Genomic DNA, 15,148 nt, shown 5'->3' with positions numbered 1-15,148 from the left:
TTGGAAAGTTATTAACTGTGCTAAGTTTGCCATGATGGTTGGCAAGAGACTGTTGCATACTAGTATAGATTTTTCTTCAAGGAACTGATTGTGCATAACTAATACCTAAAATGTACCTAAATGTTACGAGTTAGTGTAAATTCAGAAAAGTTAATATACTCACCTGCAGTATCAAACAATCCTAGGGTATATGGCTCCCCACCAATCATCACTGTTACAGCATAGTTATCAAAAACCTGGAGGGGAGGGGGAAGAAGCAAGAAACAAGTTTTGAATAAAAACAAGCCATTTTGTCCAGTATGGGTTTTCCTACTCCCCTTTCAGATTCTCTCAATTTTCTGCTCCAGAAATATTTAATTTTAAAACAGCATATCAACATGATTTCTCAAACTGCTCTTTATATAATGGTCCTAGAGAAAAGAATAATCAAGTTGTCATAAAACAGTATGTCGATCTAACCTTTCATTTAAAAAAGTTAAGCCCGTATAGATCAAAGAAATCCTTCCAAACATGATTGGAGTATAAATTTATAAAGGGAAATCTACTTGAGCATGCAGACCTGAAACAGTATCTCAATGGAGTGAGAACTCTGGAACACAATTTAAAATATCAATATTAACCATTTCACTTGTGATCATTTTAGCAGAATTAAGTTCATGCGTTCCTCCATTACTGCTGGATGTAGTAACAGCTAACAGGGCACGAGTGCAACTGGGCAGCTAGTTGCTCACAAAGGAAGTGGGGCATTCAAAGCATTCCACTTCCAAACAGAGTCACTGCTGCCCAAAATGGCAGGGAAATATACACCTCTCTTAATACCAGAAGCTCCAGTGCCCACCCATCTTTCCCTACCTTTCTGGGCACCAAAATATTTAATTACCCTATTCAGCTGCCAAATATACCCATCTCCCCCCAGTCTACAATGTAGTTGCACATTTTCAACTATGAGCTTCTGACAGTGAAATTCTAAAATTTGGGGAAAGCATAAACTAAGCTATGTCTATTAAGGGTTCATGCCACATGACAAGGGACTTAATCATTTCTGGCCTCTGGAAAACTATTATTGCCCTGTGAACCTTTGTTCTCAGGTTTATCTAATTTCATCCTTGTTCATCCCCCAACACTGACTAGCATTTCTGCAATCACAGCCAATCTTCTCAGCTGCAGAAAATGTATAGTTTGAACTTTCTTTTCTTGACCACCAGACTTATGTCAAGAGATTCCTAGCGATAGGCACCATCTTGGGGGAATGGGAATATCATAGGAGACATCCTGCTAAAGGTCTGAACTGCATGTGAATGCCCCACTTCCTCTGTCAGCAACTATCTGCCCAATTGCACTCCTACCGTGATATCTGTTATTACATCCTTTCAAAAGGTTGGGAAATCTACCATTGAAAGAAAGGTATCTGATTTGAAGATATGAACCAGGTTCCCCATGAAGGAATGTTTCTTGGGCTACTGCGTGAACAAAAGACACTGCTATAGCCACCACATTTTCGAAAAGGCCAAGGAAATTATAAGCAGCACCCTCATTCCCACAAAGGGGAAGTGGCCCCAGTTTTGGCTTTCTTCTATAATCTGATTTTTATCTATGTTGAAATGGAGTTTCTGAAATCTGAAGTGTTGGCAGATTCCTTCTTTGGGGTCAAGTACTACTCCCAGGTGAATTATGGTACATGTAGGCACTGGGTGGTCAACAATTAAGCAGCGTGCCACTGAGTATCCGCAGAGTGAACTCCATAATGGTTTGTATCCTCTAGTAGTTGAAATACCTGATAAGTAGGTCAACCAGACGTGGACAGACGAGTATTCCCTGTACTCACGTTGCTGGTCATCATGGTGAATATTATGCACATTGTCATAAAGCCCAGTGGGTAACACTTTCTATTGGATATCTCAGTAGAAGAGAAATCTGTAACCACGTCAAGAATAAACTTTGGATATGGTTTAACACTTTGTCCTTTCAAACCCGAATTATAGGGTGGGTCAGTTATCAGGGCTTGAAGTTCACCAAACCTTCTCATAGAAGTGATGGCTATTAAGAATGCTGCCTTGGATGACAGGAAAGAGCATTTTCCTAGTGGTTCCATCAGTTCTGTTAGCACTGAGTTTAAAAGTTCCAAAAAGAGGGACGACTGGTTCTTTTGCAATAAGAAAGTGTTTGAGACTTTTCAGGCATCAAAGTGATGGGATGAAAGAATGCTAAACTCATGTACTGGAGCATGAGAACCTGATATGGCAGCCACATTGATTTTGAAGGATGATAGGGGTACTGCAGCTGAATTAGTGACTTGTCCATGTTGAAAACTTCTTTCATGTGTTAGTGTAACTTTATTTTGGGTGGAATTCCTAGATTGTAGCAAGACTGCTTGAAATTGAAGAGAGTAAGCTAGCTCTGTGGAAGCCGGCTTCCTATGATACATGCTATCAAGTCTGGAAACTCCAAATTGGGGTGGAGAATTTGATCATACCTCTGGAGTATAGGACATCCTAAAACAGAGGAAGTTGATAAAATGTAAGCTCGTTGGGGCATGGATTGGCCTTTTTGTTTGTACAGTGCTTAGCAATGGAGTCCTTGACTCTAGGCCAGGATTGGAGAATCTTTTTTGTATTGGGGCCATTGACCCACCAAAAATAAAAATAAAAATAAAATAAAAATGGTGGGTCACACATGTTCAACTCACTTACCCCGGGGGGCGAGATAGGAGGGAGGTGGACATGGAGGCTTGGAGCTTCCCCCCCACCCACAGTGGGGTGAGCTGACACTCATGGCTCCAGCCCTGCAGGGGGGCACCGAGACTCAGGGCTTTCCCTTTCCCCCCCCACCCCACCCGGGGTGAGGCAAGCTGGCGCTCACAGTTCCAGCCCCACAGAGGAAAGACCAAAAGTCTCAGCGCCCCCAACCCCATGGGCTGGAGCCATGAGCATCAGTGCCCACCTGCGGGGCTGGAACTGCGAGTGCCTGCTGCTCTGAGCCTCTGTGTCACCCCGCTAGGTGAGTTGAACATGTGTGTCCCGCAGGCCACATGAAAATGAACAAGGGACCAGATCCGGCCCGCGGGCCATAGATTCCCCACCCCTGCTCTAGGCATTAGCACAATACAAATAAAGGCATTAACAATTACCAGCACAGTTCCTGTGACTGCTCTATAAGGTTGGTCTGTCAGTGATGCCTTAGCCATCCTGAAGCCATGGAGACTATTGTTCTGTGTCAAGAAATCTTTTGAACGACCACAGGAGTGAGATGAGTTAGAAGGAACTCGTTTCTCCAGTACCCGAGGAAGGTATTCATCAACAATATTTTCCCTGAACAGAAGAAGGTATAACTTTGAATTTGCTATGGAAGCAAAGGGCTCTGCTCGACAACCCCTACCTGAAACAATCTGATTATTTCACACACCACTCATGCTTGCTTTGAAACTTTTCTGTCAAGTGCAATCCAACCACTAGGTGCATGTGATGGTCAAGATACCAGTGGGGAAAAAAATCAGGGATTCTTTGCAGAATATTTGGGAAAGACTTCTCTTGTGCTTGTTCAGAACGTTCGCTGCCATTGTGCTTCTGTCAGCATCTGAACAATTGGACCTTGAAGAAATGGCAGAAGTGATTTTAGGGCTGTCAAGGTTCCTTCCCCACTCTGAACTCTAGGGAACAGATGTGGGGACCTGCATGAAAGACCCCCTAAGCTTATTCTTACCAGCTTAGGTTAAAAACCTGCCCCAAGGTACAAACTTTGCCTTGTCCTTGAACTGTATGCTGCCACCACCAAGCGTGTTAAACAAAGAACAGGGAAAGAGCCCACTTGGAGACATCTTCCCCCAAGCCCTACACCCCCTTTCCTGGGGAAGGCTTGATAAAAATCCTCACCAATTTGTGCAGGTGAACACAGACCCAAACACTTGCATCTTAAGAACAATCAGGTTCTTAAAAGAATTTTACTTAAAGAAAAGGTAAAAATCACCTCTATAAAATCAGGATGGTAAATACCTTACAGGGTAATCAGATTCAAAACAGAGAATCCCACTAGGCAAAACCTTAAGTTACAAAAAGACACAAAAACAGGCATATACATTCCACCCAGCACAGCTTATTTTACCAGCCATTGAACAAAAGGAAATCTAACGCATTTCTAGCTAGATTACTTACTAACTTAACAGGAGTTGTAAGTCTGCATTCCTGATCTCTTCCCGGCAAAAGCATCACACAGACCCTTTGTTCCCCCCCTCCAGATTTGAAAGCATCTCGTCTCCTCATTGGTCATTTTGGTCAGGTGCCAGCGAGGTTATCTTAGCTTCTTAACCCTTTACAGGTGAAAGGGTTTTGCCTCTGACCAGGAGGGATTTTATAGCACTGTATACAGATAGGTGGTTACCCTTCCCTTTATTTTTATGACAAGGGCCCAAACAAATACCTCTGCATTCCAGTGCATTTACATGGCCATGGACTTCTTGTTTGTGTAAATGGGCTCCTAGCCCAGTTTGGAAGCATCTGTGGTGATAATTGCCAAGGAAGCTAGTGGGTTGAAGGAAACTTTCATTACATTGTCCCTGGGCACCCACCATCTGAGCTGTTTTAGGATATGAAGAATTGGTGGAGAAAGTCTAAGGTGTCCATTTTTAGGGTGCGATTTAGGACACCCAGTGTGATAGAGGCCTCATGTGTAGGTGATTATTTATAGTCATATGTGAACAAAGACACCAATCTGAGGAAAAACACTGTTCCCTGACAGGGTTTCTTTAAGACAGACATGGATTTTCAGATCTTGCTTCTGCCAGAGTTGGGTCCAGAACTGCTCCTCCTCATAGGATATCCTCCAGTATAAGACAAGCTTACCGTTTGTTTATTTGCAGACCAAGAGTCTGCAACAGAGGATGTCAACCTAGAAGTATGCATGCATGTGCCTGGCTGAATCATGCTTGAACGAGCCAAAGGTTCAGGTAGGGTAAGACAAGTAATTACCACAGCTAAGCTCTTTGAACACCTCTGGTGCCATGGATAGATCAAAGAACTGCCCTCTGTACCAACAGTAACTTTCTCCCCAACAGTCCAAGGTATTTCCAGTGCAACTGTCAGATGACTATGTAGAGCAGGGGTGGACAAACTATGACCCATGAGCCACATCCGGCCTGTCCGACCTTTTAATCTGGCCCTTGAGGTCCACTCCAGCACTCCCGCTCCACCCGCCCGGTGCTCCAGCTGGGGAGTTGGGTCAGGGGTTTCCCCCACTCCAGCTGCCCGGTGCTCCTGTGTTATGGGCATGAGAACACGCATGTTACTCTGACTACACAACCCAAACACGCCTCATGCGCCATCAGAGCCTGGAATGTGCAAGCCCAGATGCCTGCTACTTGTTGGCTTAGGTGACTTTCCTAGCACCCAGAGGCGATTCGATTGTGGGCTGTTGACACCTATGTGGGAAGAGATTTCTGACAGCAGTGGGCTGGTGACACTCAATGAGTTCCAATGACTGGAAGCTGATGCCCAACAAATCCAAATCCAGGGTAACATACAATTTGTGTTCAGACAGGAGCAAAATTGTGTAGTAAAATCAACAAACAGCCCAGTAAAGTAAGTGTCTAACAGTGCATTGTTCAACAACTTTTTTTTTTAATAGTGTTGATTTTGAAACAAACTTGCGTTATCCCTGTCTGAACATGAATTGTTAATTTTGTGAACATTTATGGCCCGCTATACAATTTTCATACCCAGATATGGCCCTCAGGCTAAAAAGTTTGCCCACCCCGATGTAGAGGCTAGCATTTTGTTTAGATGAAGATCTGCACAGCCATCTGAGGACAGGATAGGGATGACTGTTGAAGCTCAACATTCTGAACTTAAGGGACTTGATGAATCTGTTTCATCTCAGATTCAGATAGGCCTTCTACAGTCTTTGGTATCAGCAAGCACCTGAGGTAGAATCCTACCCCATTACTCCCTCTCCCACAGATACCCCTCAAGGAACTGTCTCCATAGCTCCTTTTTTGCAAGGGTACTCTCAGATGTGGTGAATATCTTGGACTTCTTTGCATTATTCCCCTTCCTTCCATTGCCGACTGTGCTCTAGGAAGAGGGGAATGATGGAAGCTGAGGAGATGGAATAGAGTGAAAAAGAAAGGTGATCCACCACACTGGTGTAGTGACAATGCATCAGTTTCAGATGAAGACCTTGTCTATACTGGGGTTTTACTATTGCAGCTACATGAATGGCTCATGTGGTGAAGAAGTGCAAACCATTACTTGCACCAGTGCAGCTAACAGGGGGTAAGCTGAACGTGTGAGTTCACAGCATACACCAGTGCCTAAAAACCGAAGTGTACGCAAAAAGTGGCAATCCCCCTTCTCTTTCACTCTACTCCAAGAGTAGTCAATAGACAGAATGCTGGCCAAATCTGGAACACTAGATGCTTTAGAATGCACTTCAAAATCTTTTTTTTTTTTTTTTTTTTTTAACTTATTATACTTATTGCTATTCTCTGGAGTCTGGACCTTCACTAGACCCTCACCAAGAAATTTGGACCTTTACAAAAAATTGAGTATCCCTGCTCTACTCTATCTTGTCAGATTGCTTTATACTCCTCCTTGAGCACAACCAGCAAAAGGGGATCTCCATTTTTTTCATGCTAGAATAATAAGACTGACTAAATGAGTCATGTCTAGCCATTTACTCTCTACTCTTATTGGTGTACTGGGGGGGGGTGAGAAGAGACTTACTGTCCATCATAACTACAATCATCCCAGATTCTACCTCTGAGGTAACAAATACCAGTGGGGATAAGAAAGCATATTTCAACAATCCCACACAGAACCCTTAGCTGCTTCTAAAGTTTCCTTGCCAGGAATCACAACTAGTCATTTAACACTGTTGCAAGCACCACAGCAGAAAATAGCCTTGCAGGCTCTCAGTTAAGTTTCTTCTTCAGCTATAAATGCCTTTGAGACATTAAGGCTGGCTGACAAATGGATGAATCATTTCCATTTTAGAAACAATACAGGCTGTTGTATTTCTATATTTTTTGCCTGTGTTCTTTTATTACTATGAGCATTAGCAATAAAAATGAAAGTCACTGTCCACTAACAGGAGTTTGAAATAAGCCTCTGTGCATTCACACTATAGGGAGATGGCCCTGCAGAGTTGCAGGCCAATGGAATATTTCAGCATCAGTGCTTGTTCGGGCTCTTGCAAGCAGACCCCTACCCACTTTCAGACTGAACATTCTGCATGCAAGGGTAGAAAAGGGGATGTAACAACAGCCAAAGTTCCTTCCACCTGAACCTCAAAGCTTGAGAACAACAGAACTCAAAGGAAGAAGGGAAGATAGGCTTCTGCATGTTCATACTACCCATCTTGACCACCACCAGCTACTGCTAAGTAACTTTTGTTTCTTCAAGGTCACTTGCCTTACAATAACTTAGCTAGCAGTGCTATCCTTCCCCAGAAAGGTGCGCTTAGGAGTACTAGACTGAACACTGCTCTCAAACGTGCATAATATCTTGAAGCTTAGTGGAAGGCATAAGGCTTATTAAAAGCATGTATTGAGCTCCATGTGGAAGCCCTACAGATTTCTATAACGGGACTACACTGTAGGCAAGCCCCTGAAGTGGTCTTAGCCCTAGTGGAATGAACCACGAGCCCTTCGGGCACAAGAATGCTGGCTATCTTATGACCTTTTCAATACAGATTGATTCACTTGACACGCACTAAAATAAATTTCCCTTATCACCATATGCAATGAAGGACGATGAATTGTTAAGGGTAGAAAGCCCTCTTGACATCTGCTGCAAATAGTTGTACAAGCAAGTACCTGTTCCGCTAGGGGTACGCAGAGGTCTTCCAGGGGGTACATCAACTCATCTAGATATTTGCCTAGTTTTACAACAGGCTACATAAAAAGCACTAGCAAAGTCGGTACAAACTAAAATTTCATACAGACAATGACTTGTTTATACTGCTTTATACACCATACTCTGAAATATTTGTAAAATATTTATATTCCAATTTATTTATTTATTTTATTATATGGTAAAAATGAGAAAGCAAGCAATTTTTCAGTAATAGTTTTTGGTGACACGTTTTTGTATTTTTATGTCAGATTTTGTAAACAAATATTTAAGTGAGGTGAAATTTGGGGGTACACAAGACAAATCAGATTCCTGAAAGGGGTACAATAGTTTGGAAAGGTTGAGAGTGACTGGTTTAGGAACCCAGAGCTGGAAGGAAGAGAGAGAGAGAGAGAGAGATAAAAACAAATGATTAATATACGGTAATCTTATCAATTTTGGAAAAAATTTAGGGTGACTACAAAGGACCACATTATTCTCATGGAAAACCATGAAAAGAAGATCAGTCATAAGAACCTTAAGATCATTGACACTTCTTGCAGTTGTTACAGCTATAAGGAATGCAGTTTTCAGAGACAAAACAGTGAGCCATCTGCCATGAGTTCAAAAGTGGACTTAGTAATCCCTGATCCTGGGAGTAGTGTATCTGCAAGAGGGTAGTTTCTCCATCCTCTTCCTGTGGTATAGGTAGACTCACAGAGATTGCCAGTACGGCCACATGATTCAAGCTTCAAACTCAATCCCTCCAATGTATGTAATAAGATTCACTCTTGCTAGAAGGTGGAGTCTCAAATCAGTGCATATGCATAGACCCTTGGGCTTTGAGCCTAACCTCCAACAGCTTCAGGTCCACACTGGATGCTAGAGACCAGTCTGGATAGCCCCTAGGTCCAAGATTAAGAAGCTAAGAGTCTTCCTATAGTCCCAGATACGGGAGTGGATCAGAGTCATTTTCTTCTCTGGAAGAGACTGCCCTATTGTTAAGGAGCTCCAGAAAAAATGGTTACTTATCTTACAGTAACGGTTGTTCAAGACGTATTGCACACATATACATTCCACTGTAGGTGTGTACAAACTCAGTGCACTCGAGCTGGAGATTTTTGCCAGCAGTACCACTTGGCAGAGCATGTGTCCCTTCTCTCATGCCTCTTCTATGCTGTCACCTAAGAGCACCTCCACCATCTTCTTCTCCAGTCCTTTCTCAGTTATGACTAGCGGCGAAGGTGGGGGGGTCGTGGAGTGTATTTTGTGCACAACACATCTTGAAGCACAGGCTACTGTAAGATAAGTAACTTTCTTCTGAGTGACTGTGCACATATACAAGTCACCTACAGTGGAACAACAGTTCCCTTTCAGGTGGAATGACTTGAGATCTAAACAGACTGTAGCACCAACTTACCAAAGCTGGCATCACCATGAGAGGCTTGCATGATGGCATAAAGTGTAGAAAAGTTCTGACCATGTTGGTGCTTTCTATACAACACCACTTATTGAAACATTGCTCAGAAAAGCTGATGTGGAGGATTGAGCTCTGGCAGAGAGAGAGACTTTAGTGAGCTGGTAGCGCCAGAAATCCAGTGAGTTTCTCAGACAATACAGGTTGACCCTTCGCTCTTTCAATAAAGATTACAAAAAGTCTCAGAGAAGATCTAAAGCAGTGGCTCTCAAACTTTTGTACTGGTGACCCCTTTCACACAGCAAGCCTCTGAGTGCGACGCCCCTTATAAATTAAAAACACTTAATATATATTTAACACCATTATAAATGCTGGAGGTGATGCAAGGTTTGGGGTGGAGGCTGATAGCTTGCGACCCCCCACGTAATCTCGTGACCCCCTGAGGGGTCACACCCCCCAGTTTGAGAACCCCTTATCTAAAGAATCCAGTACAGTCCAAATAAAATGCCAGAGCTCTATGAAAATCCAATGGAGAGTATCCTCAGCCTGAGAGGAATGGGATGGGGGGCGGAGGACAATCTGAAAGGTTAATGGTTTGATTTATATGGAAGGCTGACACTACCTCAGGCATAAACTCAGGATGTGTATTAAGGAACACCTTGTCCTTATGAAAGACTCTAAAATGAAGGTCAGCAAGAAGAGCTTTAAGTTCTGAAACTCTCCTCGTGGAAGTAATTGCCACTAAAAATGTGATCTTCAGAGACAACACAGATAGTGAAGTTGTCACCATAGGCTCAAAGCGGGACGCATGAATCTAGAGAACTAAATTTAAATCTCATACAGGCACCAGAGCAGACACAGGAGGGTAAGTATTAACTAGGCCTTTTGAAAATCTCAAAACAAGAGGATGAGAGAAGATGGAAAATCCATGTATTGGCAGATATAATGCTGAAACAGAACCCAGATGAACTCTCAAAACTATCTGAGAGACCTGTGGATTTCAAATGTAGGACACGTTTCAGAGTGGTAGCCATGTTAGTCTGCATCAGCAAAAACGAGGAGTCCTTGTGGCCCTTTAGAGGCTAACAAATTTATTTGGGCGTAAACTTTCGTGGGGTAAAACCCACTTCATCAGATGCATGGAGTGGAACATACAGTAGGGAGATATAAATAATCAGCATATGAAAAATCGGAGTTGCCTTACCAAGTGGGGGGTCAATGTTAACAAGCCAATTCAATTTAAGTTGGAAGTAGGCAACTTTCAACAGTTGACAAGGAGCGGAAATCACTTTTGTAGTGTTAATGAGGCCAATGTAAACAAGGTAGCCCATTTCAAATAGTTGACAAGAAGGTTTAGTATTTAGCAAGGAGAAATTAGTTTTTGTAAAAACAACTAGGAGTACTTGTGGCACCTTAGAGACCAACAAATAGATTTAGTTTCTGTAGTGACCCATCCACTCCCAGGCTCTATTCAGGCCTAATTTGATGGTGTCCAGTTTGCAAATTAATTTCAGTTTTGCAGTTTTTCGTTAGATCTGTTTTTGAAGGTTTTTTTTTGTTGAAAAACTGCCAGGTTTAAATCTGTTATCGAGTGACCAGGGAGACTGAAGTGTTCTCCTACTGGTTTTTGAATGTTATAATTCCTGATGTCAGATGTGTGTCCATTTATTCTTTTGCGTAGAGATTGTCCAGTTTTGCAAATGTACATGGCAGAGGGGCATTGCTGGCACATGATGGCATACATCACACTGGTAGATGTGCAGGTAAACAAGCCTCTGATAGTGTGGCTGATGTGGTTAGGTCCTATGATGGTGTCCCCTGAATAGATATGTGGACATAGTTGGCACTGGGGTTTGTTGCAGGGTTAGGTTCCTGGGTTAGTGTTTTTGTTGTGTGGTAGCTGGTGAGTATTTGCTTTAGGTTGGGGGGCTGCCTGTAAGCGAGGACTGGCCTGTCTCTCAAGGTCTGTGAGAGTGAGGGATCATCTTTCAGGATAGGGTGTAGATCCTTGATGATGCGCTGGAGAAGTTTTAGTTGGGGGCTGTAGGTGATGGCTAGTGGCGTTCTGTTACTTTCTTTGTTGGGCCTGTCTTGGAGTAGGTGACTTCTGGCTCAGTCAATCTGTTTCTTCACTTCACCAGGTGAGTATTGTAGTTTTAAGAACGCAAGTGAGCTGTAGCTCACGAAAGCTTATGCTCAAATAAATTTGTTAGTCTCTAAGGTGCCACAAGTACGCCTTTTCTTTTTTGCGAATACAGACTAACACGGCTGCTACTCCGAAACCGCTTAATAGAGAGATCCTGTAGGTGTTTGTCTCTGTCTGAGGGATTGGAACAAATGCAGCTGTATCTTAGAGCTTGGCTGTAGACAGTGGATCGTGCAACGTGGTCTGGATGAAAGCTGGACTGTGATGTGGCGATAATTTGTGGGACTGTGCCCAAAGGGGAAAATCTCTTCCACTTTGATTTGTGTGTGGCTCTAGCAGACTCCTTTCTGCTACTCACCAAGATGGTCTGGACCTATCAGGATCATGGTTTCTCATGAGTGTTCATCCAGAGATCATCCATGCAGTAAGGTGCATGCAGAGATTCACCCTAGTTGTGTGACAAAAGATCTGCCACTAGTGGTGAAGTGAACGGATAGAGAGGCAATGTAGATCTGTGAACCAACATTGTCTTGGCCATGCTGGTAAAATGAGGATCAACAATACTTTGTCCTATTTCAGTTTCCTGAGAATTCTGGGAATGAGAGGGAATGCATATAGGAGCAGACTGGACCAGGGAAGAAGAAATGCATCTATGATGGAACCAAGGCCTAGGAGCTGCAGGCAGATATGCACTCTTATAGGGCTGGATCTGAGGCTATTGGAAAGGGCTGCTATAGTTCTACACCTTTCTACTGGGAGAGAAGCCATGACTATTGAGGTATGCCCCTGTTAAAGATGTACATTGAGTGGGTTGCACTTGAGACCTCTCCAAATTTAGTTTCAGGCATAGACAAAAGACGACAATGACAGGCATCTGATGACTACGACATTGGATCTGGTCTCTTGATGCTGCCCACATCAGTCAATTGTCCAAGTAAATGAAAGTTTGAATGCCTAAATGACAGAGGCGCTGCTAACAGGGACATACACATGGTGAAGACCCTTAAAGCTTATGAAACTGAAACTGTAGTGGTAGTAGTTGGTGCCTACCACAAATCGAAGGCAATTAATGCAGGAGGGATGTATCACAATGTGGAAGTATACATCTTGTAAAATTGAGGACAGCTACCAATCTCCAGGGATGAAGCAAGGGTGACCATCCTGAACTTGATCTTTTTGATGAATCTGTTCAGCTTTCTTAAGACTAGAATACAATGGAAGCCCACATTTCTTCTAAATCAGAAGGAATCGGGAATAGAAGCCTTTCCCTTCATGTTGGTAAGGAACTTCTGCTATTGCTCCCAATTCCAGAAAAGACCATAGCAATTGAAGTAACAGTCTCATGAGACGGGCCCTGAAGAGGGATGAAGAATATGGGTTGCTAAAAGGAACTGGATAATCTCTCTCTCCCCTTAACTGTGCTGAGTACCCACTTGTCTGATGTGATGTTTTCCCAAGCACGGTAAAAAAAAAAAAAAAAAAAAAAAAAGGATAGACGTTACTCAAAAGGAGATATTGATATACTGTCTTCAACCAAAAATGTCCAAATCACTGTTTTGAAGATGTCTGATGAGAAGGGCCCACTACATTAAAGACTGCTGGTGACATCTAGGAGATCTTCGTCTCCTCTTAGGGGAATATTGAGGTCTGTGTTGTAGAGCAGCAATTCTCAAACAGTGGATCACAACCCCGTTTTAATGGGGTTGCCAAAGATGGCATTAGACTTGCTGAGGCCTGGGGCTGAATCCCAAGCTCCACTGTCCAGGGCCAGGGCCAAAGCCCAAGGGCTTCAGCCCTGAGTGATGGGGCTCAGGTTACAGCCCCTACCCCGGGGCTGTCAGGGCTGAAGCCCTCGGGTTTCAGCTTTGACACATACAGCCCAGGTCTGGGGCTCAGGCAGGTTCAAGTCTCAGTCCCTTCTCCTGTTTCTCTCTTGTGCCCACCTGACCAGGATAACAGCCTTGCATGTGGCATATTGTTTAGAACCAGGGATTTCTTCATAGTAAATCTTCCAGGTAGTAATAAAAGTATATATAAACTATACAATTCTACACTATATAAACTACACTTATACTATAACAACTTTGTAGAGACCGCTTTCTAAACTGGTTGACCAAAGCTAAGGCTAAGTGGAGCTCCAGCTCTTGCCACAAGCAATGCGAAGCAAGTATGAGGGAGGTGGTAGACATGCCCCTTTTATGCCCTTACCTGAGAGCATGAGAAAAGCAGGGGCACATGCGCTGACTAGTGGAACTACTGGCAAAGGTCTCCAACTCAAGTGCGCACACACACACATCCCTACAATGGAATGCATATGTGTACAATCATTTGGAGAACTAGGGAATCAGTTGCAATAGAACCAGAAGCTTGTACTGCCACCTCAGCACTCTCACTTAGTGATTATTTTCCTCCTCCAAAGGAAAGGAAGAAGGGGTTCTAGATACCTCCTCTTGCCCTTCTTTCAGGGCCACAGAGAGGATTAGGACCTGGGGGGTAATGCTTACTAGAGCTATCTTCTGCAGCCACAACCGTGCCATGCTTCTTCTAAGCTTAAACTGGAGTGGGAAGTATATTGATACCTTGCACCAACAGATCTTCTGATCCTTGCTGGTCAACTCTGCCTTAATTCCGTTGCCTTGATTCCTACAATCTTAAGTATATGGCTACCTCCACTACCTCTTAGCCCCTAGATGGGTCATGAGACAAACATGGGTCCATCATAGAAACTGAGGTACTGGAAGCCTCAGAACCGTAAGACTTGATTGCCAAAATCTCTTGCAGTAGGAGAGCCTGTAGGCAGTTCTGCCTCTTTTCTTGTCCTCAGGCTCAAGTTCTTGCAGATGGATACGAGGAGGGACAGTATCACTCCCCAAAGACAGGAGAAGCAGCATGAGCACATGCATTTGAGGCTGGAAAAAATTAATGGTCAGGAAGCATCCCTATTTAAAATTACATCTTTTAAGCATGTATGCTGCTCATACTCCACTTAAAGTTAAAAGAGCTTGAAATAATCCCACTCACAGCACCCAACTGTATCGTCAACAGATGAGAGGGTTAGGTCTTCAGATGAAGGCTATGCAGCAGGAACAGATAAATCACAGACAAGAATTCGCTTATGCCAATGTCTCAAAACGCACAAAGAGAAGCAATACAGAAGCTATAACAACTTTTGCTTATTATAAGTAAAAGTAAAGATCTGGGAGGAGCACAAGAAGTAACAGTATATAGGATCATAAATTAACTACAGAATTATGTTTTTCCTTTCGCCTGCCCGCAACACCCGAAACCAGTAACATTTTCACCCTTTATACTCACCGTCGGTACATATTCCGATGGGAATTTGTTTGTTGTGTAAGAAATTAGGAGACATGTTTTACCAACAGCACCATCACCCACGACCACACATTTAATTGTCTGCATAGCTGAAGTCCGTTAGTATATCAAATCCAATATGAATCTAAGGGAACAAAAGAAAATATTTAGTTTTTTGCTTACTTTCTCACAGAAAAGCACAGTGTTAACCCAGTTTCATCGAGCAGTCTCAACTACAGAATGAGCATCTTCAAGCACACTCTGGCCAAGGTAGCCACTCTCTCATAATTTCACACAAGCTTCAAATAGGTTATAGAAACTGGTTAATATACTAGGCATTTTTTAGCCTTAGTTCAGTGGGTATTTTCTCTTCAGCACACCTATTGGTCAATTTACGGTATCAGCTGGCATCTTGCCTCCAACTGGTGACAAACAGCATAAAGAAAAAAAAAA

The 15,148-nt window shown here is 43.1% G+C and overlaps 1 protein-coding gene across 9 annotated transcripts in view; it reads right to left on the bottom strand.

The window, feature by feature from the left end:
- Positions 1-15,148, bottom strand: part of CDC42 (cell division cycle 42) — a 49,846-nt gene that overhangs the window by 17,332 nt on the left and 17,366 nt on the right. For all 9 annotated transcript variants that reach the window (XM_038376657.2, XM_038376661.2, XM_038376658.1 and 6 more), the window contains 2 exons: positions 14,699-14,840; positions 164-236 (listed from right to left, as the gene is read on the bottom strand). In XM_038376657.2, coding sequence (XP_038232585.1) covers positions 164-236; positions 14,699-14,803 — 178 coding nt within the window. In that variant the 5' untranslated portion in view covers positions 14,804-14,840. The remainder of the gene's footprint in view (positions 1-163; positions 237-14,698; positions 14,841-15,148) is intronic.

The sequence above is a fragment of the Dermochelys coriacea genome, chromosome 18 (genome assembly GCF_009764565.3).
Source record: "Dermochelys coriacea isolate rDerCor1 chromosome 18, rDerCor1.pri.v4, whole genome shotgun sequence".
Taxonomy (NCBI): Eukaryota; Metazoa; Chordata; order Testudines; family Dermochelyidae; genus Dermochelys; species Dermochelys coriacea.
Note: the sequence above shows the minus strand (reverse complement) of the source record. Positions and strands in the feature narration are given on the sequence as shown.